Source organism: Pseudoliparis swirei, chromosome 18 (assembly GCF_029220125.1).
Source record: "Pseudoliparis swirei isolate HS2019 ecotype Mariana Trench chromosome 18, NWPU_hadal_v1, whole genome shotgun sequence".
Taxonomy (NCBI): Eukaryota; Metazoa; Chordata; class Actinopteri; order Perciformes; family Liparidae; genus Pseudoliparis; species Pseudoliparis swirei.
Window position 1 is genome coordinate 10,555,114 of NC_079405.1, and position 19,890 is coordinate 10,575,003.

At 37.4% G+C, this 19,890-nt stretch overlaps 1 protein-coding gene across 2 annotated transcripts; it reads left to right on the forward strand.

The window, feature by feature from the left end:
• Window positions 1-2,173: 2,173 nt before the first annotated feature.
• soat2 (sterol O-acyltransferase 2) lies at window positions 2,174-19,157 on the forward strand. 2 transcript variants are annotated; one of them, XM_056436454.1, is made up of 16 exons: window positions 2,174-2,277; window positions 4,649-4,773; window positions 5,796-5,854; window positions 6,349-6,488; window positions 6,589-6,642; window positions 7,381-7,488; window positions 8,244-8,526; window positions 10,486-10,561; window positions 11,394-11,478; window positions 13,316-13,361; window positions 13,668-13,797; window positions 14,204-14,301; window positions 14,992-15,090; window positions 15,312-15,447; window positions 15,992-16,137; window positions 17,171-19,157. In XM_056436454.1, the coding sequence occupies exons 2-16, from the start codon at window positions 4,695-4,697 to the stop codon at window positions 17,225-17,227; spliced, it is 1,596 nt and encodes a 531-aa protein (XP_056292429.1). In that variant the 5' UTR covers window positions 2,174-2,277; window positions 4,649-4,694; the 3' UTR covers window positions 17,228-19,157. The 2 variants fall into 2 exon arrangements, with proteins under 2 accessions (XP_056292429.1, XP_056292430.1); XM_056436455.1 differs by lacking the exon at window positions 2,174-2,277 and adding an exon at window positions 2,345-3,915.
• The last annotated feature ends 733 nt before the right edge of the window (window positions 19,158-19,890 follow it).

Here is a 19,890-nt window from a genome sequence, read left to right on the forward strand (position 1 = left end):
CTGTCTGCTTCTTATTCTGCCACTTTAGTCATATGTGTGGTGTTTACCGCGAAGCTGTGAGCAGATGTTGACAATCCAATGTTTCGTGAAAATAAATGCAGACACCCCTGACAAAAACATTGCTTATCATGTGCTAATCAATTCTAAGATGTTACGCTATTTTGTGTCCATACCAAGTCTTCTTTGAGATTGGCAGAGAAAAACAAAATACACATTTAGGTTATTTTGCTACAGTTCTTCTGAATTCACCAAAGTGTAGTATTAAATGATGGCTCTTTTGCATATTTAAATATATTTCAAAAAACCTCCAATACAAAAAGGAATTGCCATAATGTAACTAATCATTTTTGGAAAGTTATATTCTCATGAGTCTCTTTTAGAAAAATAACAGTGTACACATTTGCACCACTTTATGTAGCCATAAATATAAAGACTTAAGAAATGGGGGGTTACGGGATGAGTATTAGTTTCTTCTAGGTCAAGAGGAAAGTCCAATGAAAGAAGGTACATTATGTTGTCATAAATCCAGATTTACCAACAGGTTACGAGTATAAACTAAGGAAAAAAAAGACATTTTGTGTTCTTCAATGATGATATTAATTACATCATCATCAATCATTAGAATTATTGCCAGAATGAGAATAAAACACATAAGCTAACAGTGAGTCACATTCGATCCCCAAAACATCCACAGAGTACTGGAAGAGGCGGGTGCTGTCACTCTGCACTCTGACATACTCAAATGGGAATTTGTTTATCTTTGTTTCTTTGCTTATTACCATGGCTTTGATTTCATAAATCAGTCACATACAGTAATCGGTCTATATCCCTTCATTCTTGTGTGCATGTAAGCTGCTCATAAATTAACTTGCTGTTCTTTCGAACATGCCACTTATTGTAAAGAAGTAATACTTTCAACAGAAATGATTTTCAAAGCATCGATTTTTTTCAAATTGCAGTTTACACAACAAAATCTATTATCTTTTAGTTTGTTCCGAATACTGTCCAAGTTAAACACATTGAGAAAGGACTCAATACAAACGTGTGCAGCCTGTTTTTTGGGTCCAACTGCTACAAACAAACACACTTTTTTAAAAGTTGTGTTGACACAGAACAGCAGTACGAAGTGCTTTGACACAGTACTTTCTCCTGAAATGATACCGCTCAGCTTTAGAGACATGTTTCCACCAAGAGGACAGTTTATGAATATGTTTATTCCTACCGACCTTAAAGATCCCTTCTGCACATCTATTAAGATATACAGAATAAAAAATACTCTGCTTCAAATAATAATGTGTGTTAAACATTCTTCCACATTTAATAATCCAAAATCTATGAGAAACACAAGATGTCTCTTCTCGTGTCATCTCGTCTTGAATGGAAATTTAGGATGAGCGCAGATACAAGTTTCAACAAGTTTCATACAAGTGAATTATTCGTCTATGTCAAAACTCAGCTGGATGCTGGACATTCTTAGTCGTTTAGTTGTTGTTTGTTCTGTGAATTTAGACGACCGTCAAATAAAAGTCCTTCCATCAGCATTTATGTTTTTTGTATCATGAGCAGGTTTTTCGTTGTAGATTCTCACAGTGAATGTCGAATGTCCAAGGGTAACAAAAAAAATACATATTTCAAGTGCTTCTTCAATTTAGCTATTCATACAGTACTTGAAGAAAACCTTTGACCTTTGTCAGAGATTCTTAACAGACATTTTTTCATGAATAAATCCATCAACAATCCCACAAATCTTCTCTACATTTGACCCATGCTTAGTTTTTAAGGAGCAGCGGGCTGCAGTGAAGCGCCCAGGTAGCAGCTGAGGGTTCAGTGTCTTGCTCAAGGACACTTTGACAAGCAATATGGGGGTAGCGGGGATCGAACCGGGTACCTCGTGGTCTCAGGAGGACCACTCTGCCCATGAGCTACAGCCACCGGCAATACTCTGCGATGGCAAATAGTATAATGAAATTAAATAATAAAAAATCTATACTGCTCTGAATACATTTTGAAATAGGTCATTTTCTGTGACTATACGGACTTCAGGAGAAACTCCACGGCTCTACTGCATGACCTCATGTATCAAGTAGAGGAGAAGGTGGGTCTGACCCGCCCAGGGACAGGAGTCAAAAGGGGCAAAGTGCAAAATAACAGCAGAGGAAAGGAGAGGACCCGGACACAGATGTACTTAAAAACACACTCTCTTTGCAGGGATCATCAATTGTAACGCTGCGTCTCAGCCGGTAGACCGCTGACTGAGCACCGGGGCTGGAAGTCTGTGTGAGTACAAATCTGACACAATGACAACTGTTTCCTGTGGATGTCTGCCTGCCTTATGCTTCTGACATATGCCACTTTTAGGGTTTTATTTCCACAGTTTCTTTGATCCACAGTTGTGTAGAAGTCATTTTTATAAATGACAAAATACAGAATAGTGAGAACTCTGTGACTGCTGGACATTCTTCGTTGTGAATTTAGACAACCATTAAATAAAAGTCTTTTAATCAGCATTTACATTTTTTTTTATCGTGAGCAGGTATTTAGTTGATTTTCTCATCACTTTTAAAGTATTTGTGAAGGATGTTATGATTGAATCAACTGTTTGTAAACAATATACAATAATGCAAAACATTAATTTGACAGTAATTTACTTTCAGATATTATAAACCACCCAACTAAAATGAAAACACCAGAGAGCAATTTTAAAGGTTTCTGCTTGAAATTTGACCTCAAATGTTTGTTTGTATTCCTTATTTCAACAAACCCTGAGAATGTATTTCTCAGCCAATCCTCAGCTGAACTCAAGATGACTCAATCCTTCCATATGGCTCTGACATTTGATTAGCATAACATCAATAAAAAGCCTTTTCTATGATCATTTTACTGATGGAAATCCCTCTGAAATAGTGATGATAGTCATCATCAACCATAATTTATTATGGAAATATAACTATCAGGCATGTCAATGATCATCAGTGAAAACATAACGACTTTTAAAGACTCCCTGAAACGACCATACCCCTAATCCGTGCTATTACCACACTCGCCCTCCACTTTGTCTCACTCTGGGTCTTCTTACACTTTTATCTGCCAGTGGAGTTGAGCCATAAACTCAAATCCAGTTTCATGTGATGACAACAGGTTTTACTAAAATGTCCAAATTATATTAATTAAATAATATTAGATACATTAACAAAGTGTATTGAAAAGGCAATCTGGTGGAATTATTATTTGAAATCAATGGATTCATATTTTCATTAATTCTCATCATAAAACAGCAACTATGTGTAAATAAAAACTTGTATTTAATGATGAAATCACTTTCACTATTGACAAATGAGAGGAAAATAAGCAGGCTGCAAGTAAGTTAGAATAAAAGAGAACAAGACAATGAATATGTCTGATCTGCTCAAAAACATGTTCATCTTTATCTCTTTCTCACCATCTGCAGCCACATAATGTATAATCTGTGTATTTGTGGAGAGTTTATCTTCTGTGTAGAGCTGTTTCTTATCAATACGATCAAACAGCTTGGATTCTAAAACGAGGTCACTCTGTGTCATTTACTTCTGTGTCAGACATGTGTATCTTATCTATAGTGCGTGAATTTCCACTGGGATATGTGGACCAGCTTTATCATGTGTTTACATTGTTTAGCTTGAACTCAAGTCATGTAGGGTAACTACCGTTCAAAAACCTTTGACCCTGACACGTTTCTGCATTCAGACCAGGCGCATTTTCAGTTGAGGATTCACAGGAGAAAGCTCACCTCTTCGTGACTGAGGCTCATCAGGAATATTAATTTGTGTTTTTGTTGTTGCATGAGGCAACCTACCAGCAACGGGCCTGTGACCTCATTTAATCTCTCCATTCATAGTTTAATATTCTGGACTTCACATCGACGAGCCTCAACAAAGGGTAAATTCACAGTGAATAACTTACTGCCCGGCCCTCCAGGAATTGAACGTTACAAGCATATTGCTCCTCTGTGCTGTGATGTCACGGCTCTTTCACGGGGGAAAACACCTGGTTTGACATCACTTACTGGGTGGCTCAGTTCATAGAGGGGAATGCTGTTACAACCAGGAAGTGAGCAATATGTGGATCAAAGCTGTGGTGAGGAAGGTCAAAGATATCTTGAAATATATAAATGAACTTTACTTCTATCGGGATATGCCACTGATTATTTTTGCCAGGTTTGCATTTGCCAAATATTTGTGTTGGTCCGACAAGGATTGGAGAACATATATAATGTCAGGGTTCTTTTTTAAAGAAAGAAGAGGAAATAGCACTCTTTGTACATTTGTTTCACTCACTATTCTGAAAAGAACAATTCACAGGAGAAAGCTCATGTTGACAGGCTACCAGGTGAGGAAAAGCAGAGTGGGGTAATCAAAGAGGTGTGTGACCGTGTCGATTGGTCCTGTCAAGGTGTCGTCTCAACGTGTCTTATCCCGTCGCGTGGTATCCTGTGGGGTTCTGTAATTAAGCATGTACGATTAATTTATTTCAAGCATCATCAGGTGCAATATCCAGAACCTCCGTCTTATCATTCAGTTCCAAACAATGTATGTTGTTTGATTTCCATCATTTATCCTTAGGGAAGCAAGATAATGTGTGTGAGACTAACCTAGAACTTGTATATGCACAGGATCATCCACAGTAGAAGAGTGTTGTGGCGTGGTCCTTTGGTAACCATGACGACTGCAGAGCCACCGAACGGACTGAGTCACCGAAAGATCAAGTCCCGTCAGCCAGATGAGATCTCTGGTCATGGTATGGGCAATACTATATGTGCATGCTCATCTATTTATAGAAACTATTCTTAATTTGTTTTATTGGGTTAAATTGGGAACATCATTGCATATCTGGTTGATCTCGTTCTTTTCTTTTTTTATTATTACTTAGAGACACATTTTATTTTCAATACATACCGTATTTGTTTTTGGAAGGTGGTAGAAAGGAAAACTTTATGTTTTGAAATTACATTTGGAAAGAATCCTTAGTTTTGCTCCAAATAGCACATTTTATTACACGTAAACTCAAAGTGCTTTACATTTAAAGATGATATATATATATATATATATATATATATATATACAGGACTGTCTCAGAAAATTAGAATATTGTGATGAAGTTCTTTATTTTCTGTAATGCAATTAAAAAAACAAAAATGTCATGCATTCTGGATTCATTACAAATCAACTGAAATATTGCAAGCCTTTTATTCTGATTTATTGCTGATTATGGTTTACAGCTTAAGAAAACTCAAATATCCTATCTCTAAATATTAGAATATCATGAAAAAGTATACTAGTAGGGTATTAAACAAATCACTTGAATTGTCTAATTAACTCGAAACACCTGCAAGGGTTTCCTGAGCCTTGACAAACACTCAGCTGTTATAAATCTTTTTTTTAACTTGGTCTGAGGAAATATTAAAATTTTATGAGATAGGATTTTAGAGTTTTCTTAAGCTGTAAACCATAATCAGCAATATTTAAAAAAATAAAAGGCTTGCAATATTTCAGTTGATTTGTAATGAATCCAGAATGCATGACATTTTTGTTTTTTTAATTGCATTACAGAAAATAAAGAACTTTATCACAATATTCTAATTTTCTGAGACAGTCCTGTATATATATATATATACATACACACAAGCATACATCAAACCAAACAGCAATAATAACCACTTTATATTATTTCAAGTAATTGTAGTTGGATTAATTAATTCAAGATTCAAACAGTATATTGTGCCAGTTAATCTTATGCAAGTTCTTTTTTTCTCTCTGCAGTTGAAGACCATAATAATGTACAAGAGGAAGATCGAAGTCGGTGGCAGAAACATGCACAGGTAACCCATAAGTCTACTTCCAGCCAGGATCTTAACTCGCCCAACAGTCCCTCAATGCGCTGTTTCTCTCTGTCAAAACTGAGAGTTACTAACTACTCCTGCTTCATTCAGCAACAACCCTGTACTCATGTGTAGCTTTTACGTGTCATGTTTTTATGCTGTGCTTTATTGCATCTGGCTCTAACCTTCTTTTACCTCACTGTTCTAGTCCCCTAGTTTCAGAAAAAGCCATTCTAGGGAAGGGTTTTAAATTTCTTTAAATTTAACCTGAATTATATACACAGAAAAGAAAAAGTAAAAAAGACAGTGACACTGTCTTCAGTTTGTCTTGTCAAATAAACCATAAATACATTTTTAAAATCTTGAAAAAGACATTACAAAAGCTACGATGGTGCAGAGGAGACCGCATAGTTATATAAAAAAATTATGGGCTGTAAATTGTGCTGTGTTTAGACTTTAAGTTGAAAAAGCTCTTTCTCCTGTGTGTCTTGTAGAAGGTCAAGGTGAAAGTCCTGCAGCAGGTCCATGATCAGCTCAGTGATTTACTTGACAAAACTCTGACTGAGTACGTCCAGCCTTTTACCCAATTACAGCCAGCGGTTAACGAAAAGACGTCCAAAACAACCTCATCCAGGTAAAGAGAAGGAGGAGGAGGCAACTTTTACTGGCACACATTTTTCCTCATTGATGTGCGAGTTATGTTTATCCTCTTTGAGTGAGTGTTTATGTTTTAGTTTTCAGAGAATGGATGACGGCAAAGTGTTCATGGACCGGCCTTCGCTGTTGGAGTAAGTGTGAAAGACAAGTCTTCCCCAATATACCATGAGCACATATTGTTTTAAGAAAACCGTAAACAACTTTATATATATATATATATATATATATATATACAGGACTGTCTCAGAAAATTAGAATATTGTGATAAAGTTCTTTATTTTCTGTAATGCAATTAAAAAAACAAAAATGTCATGCATTCTGGATTCATTACAAATCAACTGAAATATTGCAAGCCTTTTATTCTTTTAATATTGCTGATTATGGCTTACAGCTTAAGAAAACTCTAAAATCCTATCTAATAAAATTTGAATATTTCCTCAGACCAAGTAAAAAAAAAGATTTATAACAGCAAAACAAAATCAAACATTTGAAAATGTGTTTCCAGGTGTTTCGAGTTAATTAGACGATTCAAGTGATTTGTTTAATACCCTACTAGTATACTTTTTCATGATATTCTAATATTTAGAAATAGGATATTTGAGTTTTCTTCAGCTGTAAGCCATAATCAGCAATATTAAAAGAATAAAAGGCTTGCAATATTTCAGTTGATTTGTAATGAATCCAGAATGCATGACATTTTTGTTTTTTAATTGCATTACAGAAAATAAAGAACTTTATCACAATATTCTAGTTTTCTGAGACAGTCCTGTATATACATATACAGCACTACAGACATTCACATTAATACAACATCAAACTAATTTAACGACATCACTCCTCCTCTTTACATCACTCCTCCTCTTCATCAGTGAACTATTTGAGATCAACCACATCAGGACCATCTACCACATGTTCATCGCTGTACTCCTTATCTTCTGCCTGAGCACACTGACTGTCGACTACATCGACCAGGGCAGGTCAGTGTAACACTAAGTGTGGGTGTGTGTGTGTGTGTGTGTGTGTTTGTGTGTGTGTGTGTGTGTGTGTGTGGGTGTGTGGGTGCGGTGTTGGGGAGGGTTACAACAATGACATATCTCCAGCGCTGTAACCCTAAAAACTCAATTACCCAAAGCCTTTAAAAACACATTATATTTTTCCCATGTTGCATCCCTCCCTCCTTCTGTTCCTGCCTGTCCGCTCATCTGGCAGCAGAAAGATGGAATAATCAATCTCTCGGAGTATTTCTGCTGTTGCTTTGGGCAGCTCTGTAATGATTCGATTGCTGTTTGCAGTCACGCAGGACTGTGAGCTTAATTCTTATGTTTCTCCATTTCTGGAAACTCGGCTGTGTGCAAATTATTCGATACATCCACCCACAGTTGACAGAAAATTGATGATCGGTTGTGTTGAATTACACAACCCCTTGGACATGCTGCAGTGAGTGGGTTTATTAAAAATATTACGATTATCACCAGAGGGGTATCTTCAGAGAAATGAATGAGTGAAATATGTAATGCATTTAACTATGAATGCTATTTGTTAAAGCCAGTCATGCTGTAATATGATTTAAATTGTTATTCAAAACCCTGTTCAAAGCTAAATACAGATCACAGTGGCAAATAGAGTGCATCCTCTAAATGTCCTTACTAAAGTTGAGTCTTTAAATCTCATGTTAATACTAATGGGCCCATTTCCTTCCTGATTATAATCCATTTCTAACATGCAATCTCAGGCTGGTCTTGGAGTTCGACCTGCTGTCCTTCGCCTTCGGGAAGCTGGGGACGGTCACCTGGGCCTGGGTTGTGATGTTTCTCTACACCCTGCTCGTCCCCTACTTCACTCTGGTGTTTTGGGGATCTTTTTACCACAGCTTTCCCTCTAAGCTGGGGCTGTCTCTCGGGACGGGCCTGGTCCTGTTTGCAGTGCAGACCTGTGTACTGGGAGTGTTCCCCGTCTACGTGGCTGTACACTACGAGCTGCCACCTGCCTCGCGCTTCATTGTGATAATGGAGCAGGTGAGTGTTTATATGAGGAATACATGCTGTAACATTTATTGCGAACAGATTGCAACATTTTTGGTCTGACTCAAGCATTACTGAGTGGAAATGCCATCCACATTAGAACCGTACTGATACATCAGCATGTCTCAGACGATACGTATGTTTGTGCTACAATTATATGTACCAATATATTTATATATGTATACTATTTATAATAATAAATAATAATAAAATTATAATAATAATATTATAATATAATATTATATTTATAATATTTACTAATTATAAATGTATTTTATTTTTATCCTGATTCGTTAAAAAAAAAAGCAGTACAGAAATGCCCAAAAAACTGTCATTTAAAAAACATTAATCTATTACTTATTACTTGTGACCATTAGCATGCATCAAGTATTTTGTAACTGCTCAATAACCTGCTAAAGACATGTCTTGGTCACAATATTTAATGACTAAATTAAGATGTTTTTCATGTTATGTGTGAATATTGTGTGATTGATATAATCACTCCTGCTATTTAGTAGTTTCTTTTTATTTTTTAGACTCAATTCCACACAGCAGGCAACAAACAATTAACCGCAGAGGAAATGAAAAAATACATTTTAAAATCTCTACTTCTATTATAACAAAGAAGTGATATGTTGTTTCAATGAATAAAGCAAATGGATTTTATTGGGGCTTTGTTTATCGTATATATTGAATGTAGCAAAGCTTATGAGCAAGTTCAGGCAGCTTCATTCACCTGGCACTCTCTTCCAGGAACATATATCCAATGGACACTTTCAGTAATTGAGGTTGCACTTAAGCAATCAGTGCTCTGCTCACTCTTTCACTCTTTTGCTCTGCTACTTGCTGCTACTGCTGCAGCCCCTCCTTCTGTCCATAGGGCATTTGGCAAAAAGCCCCGCCTCCACCGGCAATCAATCTCTGAGTCTACCCCTGCAGAGACTCTCGCTGCTGAATTGACAAGTTAATATTTATATAGTTCGATTTGAAGAATTGACAAAGAATCAGAGCAGCATTGAGGATTCTGCTTGTATAACTAATCCCCCTTTTACACATACAGTAAAGGCACGGTGAGGAGATTGATGGTTAGAGGTTAATAAGGCAGCAATGCCAAACTTGAATCACATATGGAGGAGGTTGTGGTGTTGGAGACAGCTAATAAAGTGTTACATCTCTTTGAATAACTCCGACAGTGTAATCATTGTGAATCGATATCTAGAATTCTTTTCAGGAACACCCTGTGCTAGAAACACCCTGGTCTGTCAATAAAGTATAGTCATTCAAAGTCCAATCTCTAAATTCAGCCCTTTATTGCCAGCAACAAGAACATTTCGATAAGAAATGCTTGCTTGCCAGAGATATGAGTCTTCCAGCTGGAAAGGCATCAAGCGAGAAAGTAGAGCTCGGTGTAGCCCATGTTTGAACATCACAGATGCACACTGTAATACCTCTTCATCCTCTCCTCTCCCAAAACCGTCCTAGTGCTAGAGCTCCGTTGGATGAAGTGAGATAATCCCCAGCCTCAGGCGATTTTGGGAAACCTGGTTCTGGTCTTCATCTGAGCTGCGACCGATCAGTCTAATTATACATCTGAAGCTGTCCGTCTCATATAAAGTGTATAGTATAGATTTTAGACTGTTCAATATCTGCTGTAGGCAGATTGATCATGTCTGAACATTAGATCAGGGCAGACTTGAATGATAAATTAGTTCTCCAACTGTGTTTCTGTCACACAGTTCCCTGTTGTTGTACTTCCTCTTGTTTAATTACAGAAGTGAGCTAAATAATGCATCATTGGGTCGATTTATACACAGAAACAGAAACATGAGAATGAGGCAACAACAGATGTGGGCTGTTCATTTCACTTTGTCAATTCATGCAATAAAGACAGACAATGAAGCTGTTGATGCATTGTGTCTCTCTCCACATAATAACTGTATCAATTTTTCCCAGATTCGATTCCTGATGAAGAGCTACTCGTTTATGAGAGAAACCGCTCCTGTTATTATGAAGAACACACCAAAAGAAGGTACTGTGCTGAATTGTATTGATGTCGGTTGTATTTACTCCTCAGGCAGTATCATTACTCAAAGTGACACTTCACAACACCAGAGAAAAATGACCTCAGCCTAATAATTCATGCTAAAGTAAAAACTAACAATAAATATACCCTTGTAATAAATAACCTCAAGTGTGTGCAGCACCATGATATCCTATTGTAAAAGTGTCCTTGTGGTGAAGAATGTGTCTCTAGTACCTTTTACTGTAAACGTCACAGTTGTAAATGTGATTGTACTGCAGTAAAATTCCTCCAGAAGAAAACTGTATAGTCCTGATTTAAAATGGTAAAATCAGGCAGAGAATAGCCTCGTTATTTTTCACAAGCTCTGTTAAATACAATGTGTCCTATTTTTTTATTCCTTTAAGTAATGTCGGAGCATAAACGATTAGAAGACATAATGGCTTAATGATTTTGTGATAAACTCAATGTTTTTTATTTTAAAGGCAGACATTTTTTAGCAGGACCCTAAATAAAGGCAAACTAAAGAGTTATTGTTCACAGATGGAACTGTTAATTGCTTGTTATTATGTCACATCATGAAACAAGAGAAATTAAATGAGAAACTTGTGTCTTAATCAGATACCTTAAATTATAACTAAGAACCAAAACCTTTGAGGAACACTTTTTTTGTAATCATTCAAAGCAACATTAGACTGCTAAAATATATTTAAATGCCAACTTTGAGGACTATTTTTGAAATTTCCCCACTGTGGGACAAATAAAAGAATATCATATCATATCATATAAACTGGACCTTCCATTTGTTAATCAAACTTACTGAATTGTCTTTGCTTTTCAGGAGAAAGTCCAAAATTCCCAACATTGTCCAGCTATCTGTACTTCCTCTTCTGTCCAACACTCATCTACAGGGAATCATATCCTCGGTAAGACACATTGTCCCATTGACCTGGATTCCTTTTGCTTATTTTTCATTATTTTATTTTAATTAGTGATAAAACATGTCAGTGCAAATGATGTTGCCACACACTATCAGACCTTTTTCAAGTAGCCTAAGACATGTTGGCATGTCACAGTTGCAGAGCTGCCAACTTTTCAAAATACCTTGGAGTGAGATTTTGTCGGGGGTGACCAAAATGTTGCCGCGCACGCAGCCACACACGTTGGTGGCTCAAATATCAGGAAATTTGAATTAATGTGGCGTTGTACCCATGTTGTACCCATGTTGTACCCTGCATTCTGGCCTGGCAAAGGTCTTTTACGAGGCATCTTTGCTACCTTAAATAATGTAAATGTTTTTTAATAACTCTACTCTCATTTCCAAAAACATGACTAATTCTATTGCACAAATGTCCTGTCTTTATGTTAAATTCTTTATAATCCATCTTACTTGTTCAAAGAGCTGTTTTGAAATTTTTTGAGAGGGGCCTTTTCCTAGGCCTGCAAATAAAGTGATAACTGCTATGTGGGCAGCCTTAATAAACAATGCTATGATGTTTTGAGCTTGCAGTATACCAAGAGGTTAACAAGGTGCTCTCCTGCTGCTTGTTATGACAGCTGAGTTTACATCACCACACAAAATCACACGCACAAACACAACACATTATTTCAAGATTTAAAGTTTAAGAGAGTGAGAACTTAATTGAACCACATGTCATTAACAGGGCTCTTACGTTTTGAAGACAGGCAAGAGTGACATATCTATCCAGGATGCTTTATTTTCATTGGTTGCTGGATTAAATCTTACCCAGATACAACAGATACGTTTTTTTCTGATTGGCTATTGTGTAGCCCAGTTCTTTTTTTTGATTGGCTGATAAGTGGCTCCTCACAGCAGAACTCCAGGGGAGCGCTTGATTCCTCCACGGTGAGGGCAGCGCAGCCAGCTCATGTTGGCGTGCTGCGGCACATTAAAACATTAAATAGCCGAGAGTTTTTTCAGCGTGAGAAATACGATGTGTGGCGGGAGTGCGTGACGTAAGACCGAAATGCGTGACTGTCACGCTCAATGCGTGACACTTGAGAGCCCTGCATTAACACACCGTAGTCTCTGCTCGTTGTGTCTGTTTGAAAATCTTCTTCTGTTGCTAACTTCGGGACTCTTTGGGGTAAATAGGATGTCTATGCAGCGAATAGGTTTATAGATGCGCTCCTTAGCGCCATCTATCGTCGGGGAGTTTGAAAAGAAACCAACGCGCCTCGGCCCAAAATCAGAATTACTTTTGCGTGAGATATTGGTTGTGTGGCGTGAGAGCGTGTGAAAACATGCAAAAGCGTGTGTCACATGGCGAAACCGTGAGAGTTGGTAGCTCTGCATTTGCAAAAGCACAGATATGTAAAACAATAAAGGCCGAATACATGAACAGTGCTCATAGGCCTACCAGTGCTCATACCATGAACAGTGCTAACACCATGAACAGTGGTAGCCTAATACATGAACAGCGCTCATAGGCCTACCAGTGCTAACACCATAAACAGTGCAAACAACGGCAACAGTGCTGACAGAGCTAATGGCGTCAACCTGAGGGGGGACCAGAGGGTTGTTGCCACGCTTCTATGACGACCCTGTCAGTTAAGATGGCGTTAACTTAGCTGTAACCTCCATAAAGCACAGTGCAGAGCGACAGCTTTGAGCGAGCCTGCGTGGCACGCTCACTTGCACTCACTGAACACGATTTGGGCCAATCATGAGGACTAAAAACATAACAAAAAACAATACAGTAAATATGTGTGTAGTAGTGACATCCTGTCTTCTCTCTGCAGGAATACCCACATACGATGGAAGTATGTTGGCGTCACATTTGGCATGGTAAGATGAAACATTATTTGGGCTTTTGAGAGTTCATGCCATTTTCCCACTTATCAACTTTCAATCAGATTGTGTAAGAAAACAAATAAGTTCTTTGTGGGTCAATGACCTACAAAGGATCTGACCTCGAAGTTCTCAGAGCACTTGTGTATTGTGTGATAACCTGAAGCGTCATAAACTACAGGTGCTTCATAGCTTTAATCTCTCGTATATCTTAGATCAAACCACAATCTCCAGTTTTTTTGTGCTGATTATCGAATGTGCTGTATATTTTATTTCTTTTTCCTTTCAACGCTGACTTTGCAGATCTTAGGAAGCCTGTTTTATGGCTACTTCATCCTGGTCCGCCTCTGTGTGCCCGTCTTCAGACCTGAGACCAACCAGCCTTTTAGTAAACGAACCATGGTTCTGGCTGTATTCCACTCAATATTACCAGGTACTGTACTTTCTACTCTCCACCGATCTCAAACTTGTTCTGGAAGATTATAGGGAAGTCACCTTTAAAATAAATGTAAATTATTGTCATTTGTAGCAACACTTCTGCTTAAAACCTTTATTGGCTCTTATCTGTATGAGTCAGCACTGCTTAATGTATCCCTTAATATGGAAATGGTGTAGACAAGTCTCCAGTGTTTTGAAGTCAATGAGAATTGATTAAAGATGATATTATGCCTTCAGATATAGGTATTAAAGCCTGGCATGTTTATCACTCTATTTAAGTGAATAGTTTTTTTAAGTGGTGAGCAGTGTCATGTTACAATTCGTATGAGAAAGCTGGGAGCAGAATAAAAGTCATCCCCTCTCTCTCTCTCTCTCTCTCTCTCTCTCTCTCTCTGTCTCAGGTATAATGATCCTCCTGCTGTGTTTCTTTGCCTTCCTGCACTGCTGGCTCAACCTCTTTGGGGAGCTGCTACGTTTTGCTGACAGAATGTTTTACAAGGTGTGTGTTATGGCCGATTTTGTGTGGCATCATCTCTCCTGTGAAGACATTATTTTTCAGATGTGCTTGCTTTTCCAGATGGGGGGATTTTGATTGATGACAAGTGAGTTTGCTGCAGGGTGGCCTGATGGTCCCGAAACAGTTAACCGTAACTGGAACAACGTTTCCATCATTATATTCTATAACCGCTGACTTAGTATTTAATTTCAAATGGAAGATTGATTTATGTATAATAACAGTGAGGTGGAGACAGTGAAGCTTTTCTTTGCAGTATGTATATATATATATTTACTTGACGATAATGTGGCCACATAGTTTCCTTGACATCTGCTGGCCTATCTCTACAATAGTGTTTTATTTAAATAATAATAATGATGAGCACCTGACACCACTTGAGGATTTGTGTATTTTACATTGCAAACACAAAATAAAGTATAAAGCAAATTAGCTCTTCCAAAAGACTCCAAACATTTTACTTCTACCATCAGCTCAAGAAACTCTCAAACTTGTGATGAGTTCTCTGGTCATATTTTATTAAAAAATACATCAGGCTTGGCTCTTACCAGTAGAGATTGTTTGACAGCAGTCGTCTCAGTGTTTTTCAGACGCCGAAATTGAAGTGATCCATCTCTATTCTGTGTTTTACTTTGAACCACACACTCATTTTCCTACCCTGTTATGATTTGCCAGGACTGGTGGAACTCAACTTCTTTCGCCAATTTTTACCGTACCTGGAATGTAGTGGTTCACGACTGGCTCTTTTACTACGGATACAGAGACTTCCTCTGGGTGAGCAGAGTGCCAACACAGAAAAACTCTGATTATATATCGATATTTATATATATATATATATATTTATATATATTTATACAATCGATCATATGAAGAAAAAAAACAATAATGTAATCATCAGCATGTCACATGATGAAGTGTTTATTGTAGTCCTGTAATTCCCAGCTGAACCAGCCTGACCTCTGAACTTTGAAACCCTTTACTTTCTCTGATCTCAGCTGTCAAGAAGGAAATTCCGAACAGCTGGCATGCTCTCCGTGTTCATCGTCTCTGCTCTCGTCCATGAGTACGCCTTAGGCATGGCATTCGGCTTCTTCTATCCCGTCATGTTCTGTCTCTTTGCCTGCTTTGGAGGTGAGAATCACATTCGTTATTCAGGGACGAATCTTCACAGCGATATCAACCAAAATGATTGGTATTCGTTGCTGCTGGGGGAAAGCTTTTGATCAAATACATACCTTTTAAATAAAAGAAGAAAATAAGATGGAGAGAGAAAAAGAGATTGATAAATGTCTAACTCATTATCGTTGCTGAAATTAAAATACTGTCTCTGAATACAATGGCTTGTTAACAATATGTAAATGTTGCCTTCGACATCCTGGACTGTGCCTTTAAGCCTTTAAAATTCAAAATCAGGGATTATTTATTCATACATATATTTAAGGACTGTTTTCAGGGGACAACTCATTATATTTCAACAGAGAACACTTGTGCAGTGTGTCCTCTTTTTATAGGTTTCAATAAGTCATCATCTTACAAAATTGCTTTGCAATGCTTGCACTATTTACCTCGTCCTTACAAGCATACATCTCAGGCAGATACACTGTGGCTACAGATAGCCTTCTCACAGACAAAGCAATCATCAACAACAGCATTTCCTTGTGTCGTCCTTTCACAGTGTTGTTCAACTTCACCATGAACGACAAGCGACAGAACCCCGTGTTCAACGTCATCATGTGGGCGTGCCTTTTCCTGGGTCAGGGTGTCCAGGTGTGTCTGTACTGCCAGGAGTGGTACGCTCAGATACACTGCCCTCGGACCGGGGTATGTACTCCACCTACATGAATACTGCTGGTACCGGGGAGGCCAAAAGGAGCCATTCCATGATCTGACTTCAGCTTGTTTCATTCATTTGTTTTATATCTGGATGATGTTGATTCCACTCTTTAAGGATAGCTTTACGTTTTATGATACCGGACTTGCTTTTTAAAAATTTCAAATCAGACAGGAAGTGCATTTTATGACTTTTCTCTGCAGAAGACATAAAGACATTATGTTACGATTCTGTCAGCTTCTTCTGAGAGATGTACTCTGTTGTTTGAAGGCTTGAACAACTATCCCTCTATCAAAACACATCAACATCCTTTAAATAAAAAGAGCTGCAGATAACCACAAACAGATACCGTGAGACAGCGTGAATGAGGAATTGTTTGTAGTGTGCTGAACTACAATGATGTCATCAGACAGCACGTTGACCCCAGTTTCTGAGATACTTATACGGAAAGTAGGCCATCATGGGAATGCACTTCAAATACAAATAAATAGACTAAACACAACAAAAAAAGACGTGCTAAAATAAAAAACAAACATACTACATAAGTACATCACATGACCAGATGAATGTGACTAACGCCACGCATGAATATCTGTTACTAGGGAGACTACGTGCCTACGTGTCCACACATATAAAGTTCATAAGCTCGACGACACACCCAACTTACACACATAAGCCCTTATTGGAAAGTCACACGTTGAGTAACAGTAGGTTCGTAAGACTCTGACACGTGTATAACGTTTGATGAAGTCACAGATGTGAAGGATTTGTCTGACAAATGGACACAGGCGTACTTAACATACTTATTGCGTATAAGACATCCTCTAAAGCCAGTGGCGTCATTCACACACACACAATGCTTTAACACACATAGTTGCTGTCTAAAAATAGAATTGACACCCATTGAATGAGATTATTAAGTGATGAGTGGATGTTTATGTTTAATTATTAAGATGGGATGTATGAAAGGATTATTGATGATTCCACTATATTTAGACCAATTCTTCGACTCCGTCTCAACAGAATAGCTTCTGGGAGTTGGTGACACCTCGATCGTGGTCCTGCGGCTACCAGAGTTGATGCTGCCTTTTTCCTGGGCCGGATGGATGAATGAGGAAAATAATGGAGGTCTGAAAATCACGATGGACTGAACACAGAAGAGAGTAAGGAACTAGAAACACTTGTAAATATATATTTTATGTATGATTTTCTGCTTTTACGGTGTAAAGATTTTTCTTTTTTTACTTTTATCTTTATGTTGTTTTTCATGTCGTGATCTGTATGTCGCTGATCATTTACCTCTGAATTATTCCGTTTTCAAATTTATAATGCTTTATTATTATTATATATATATATATAGTTATAAGTAATACATTTTCAGAATGCTTTATAACAATACTCATATTAATTACCATAATAACACATTATAAACATTTTATAATGACTTAAAAGGTGTTTATTTCTTATTTGCTGGTCATATATTATGCATTTTGTTGTATAATGCCATTATAAGGTACTTATAAGTGATCAATGTTTGCATTAAGTGAAGTAAAACATTATAATTTATATTGATTTGTGTATTCTTGCATATAATTAATAATATTTTTCCCTTTGCTTAAAGCAAAACATGACCACTTTGTGTAATTTATGACATTATATCTCATCATAACAGTGCTTAGAAGGCTTTATACAAATATTGCAATATATTAAAACTATGGGAATTGTAATACATTATTATCCTCATGAAAAAAAGGAAGTAATGTATGATACTTAATCTTATTTAATTATAAACTACTTTATTATGTGTTGTGATTATTTTCATTCAGCATTTCTAATATTCACGAGTGCTTATAGCTATATTTCTAGAGTGGTATAATAAGTATTTTCTTTATGCATTATAGGCATGAGTATTAAAGAAAGGGTTCCCAAACTTTCTTTAAAAGGTATTGGAATATACTCATCTATTTATTTGAGGTGTTCATAGAACATCACACTGTAAGCAAACTGTTGCACATTAATTAAAAAGTAGCCTGTTTATTGACAAAGTTTATAGAACGTGTGTAAATGTTGTGTACACCATGTAAAAGAGTGAGCTTTAGAAGTGCTTGTTGATGGGTTCAGTTGGTCCCCGTTACCAGTAGCAATGTTAAGCGTGGCTAATTGCCTCCCAGCTAAATCTCTGTAATTAATACACACATTTACAAAATGTCATATACAAAATAATTTGAGTTATTTGAATGAGTACATGTATCTAATTGGCATTGATAAGCAATCAGAAACTCTAAACTTGTATTCCTGCTATATTCATAATAAATCTGGACATGATTGTGGAAAACGTTTCACAGAAGATGGAGAAATCAGTGACAACTTTGAACAGACTCTGCCACAGAGAGGCACTCAGCCCGCAGTGCTCTGCATCATTAATCCGGCCTTGGTTGACATTCGGATGTCAGGGATTGGTTGGGAGAGCAGGTGTGGTAACCACTAACCAACCAACCACAGCCTGCGCAGCGTCTTATCACCCGGCCACAAAGCCTCTGTTTGTCTGCCTGCCACGTCCCTCTGAAGTCATACAGGAAGAAGAGGATTACCATTGGAACAGTGTTTGCATAGTGATGTAATGCTCTGTAAACTGACACATTATAATACCATGGCAGCTCAGAGAGGAACAGCGGGACAGGTAGAAGCAGCGGCAATAGTAAAACTGAATATATTTGTGTCCATGTTTGATTTAATTCATCAAATGTTCTACTTGAAAAACAACAACAAATCATATCGGTGTCTTTTTAATTTGACATTTTGTTTGACATCTTTTTTTATCACTAGCTTTATTTTTAACGTTTACATGAAGGAGACTGTCACACATTTGATCTGTTTGATGTCTTCAGTGTGTCAGCCATCAATGAGCCACATTGCTGGTCCAACTTGAAATGTTCTCTTTTGTTGCATGAATACAATGGGGGAGAGGAGAAATATTTGCAGAAATAAAAATGTGCCTTACTGTCCATGATTACAGCAGAATGTTGCCACTTTATTGGGTGAAAAGTCAACAATGTAAAAAAATCCAGACAGTATGAAATTGTTGTAGAAAACCTTTGTCTCGATACACCTCCAACAGAAATGGAACCACATAATAAATCATTTAGAGTTGTGTTTCTGACCATCTGACAAACAGAGTATGAACTCATCTTTTCGCAAATATATTGAGCTTTTTAGCTGCCAAATGCTGCTTTGTTATCACCAGCTAGCTGTTTGGTGAGGGGCAGGGAGCACACGACTGCTTCGTTGCTGAAAACAGCTGTTCATGCACAGACCCTAAAACCCAGACAATGAGCTGTAACACGCTAAATCACTGAAGCAAAGAAACTGCAGCCAGGTGATAATTATCTGTGGGTTTGCCACTAAGAGTCACGCAGCCATTTGATGCATTGTGAAATTGAAAATATGTGTTATTGCAGTGTTCATTTTGCTTTGCAAATGGAATTGAAACTTACAGGAACATATTTTAAAATGTTTAGTAAGCATACGGATGGTAGAGGGGGAGATATTTTGCACTCTAAAATCTAAATGATATTATAAATGGTTAAAATACACAATAAATACATGAAATGAAAGCTGAGATATTGAGCATCTAATTAATCCATTATAAATGTTCAACCATTAGGCTTTTACAGCTTCTTCTTTCCAAGTCTACAATGCTGCATCGGAGTGAAATAGGTTTTTTGTCTGGGATGAGAAGTTCT

Bases quoted from the DNA above. Each gene is read 5' to 3' on its own strand.
- soat2 (XM_056436454.1), top strand. From the start codon at position 4,695: ATGACGACTGCAGAGCCACCGAACGGACTGAGTCACCGAAAGATCAAG. The intron at 13,798-14,203 runs GTACTGTACTTT...TCTCTGTCTCAG, and splicing joins ATTCCACTCAATATTACCAG to GTATAATGATCCTCCTGCTG. The intron at 15,091-15,311 runs GTGAGCAGAGTG...CTCTGATCTCAG, and splicing joins GATACAGAGACTTCCTCTGG to CTGTCAAGAAGGAAATTCCG.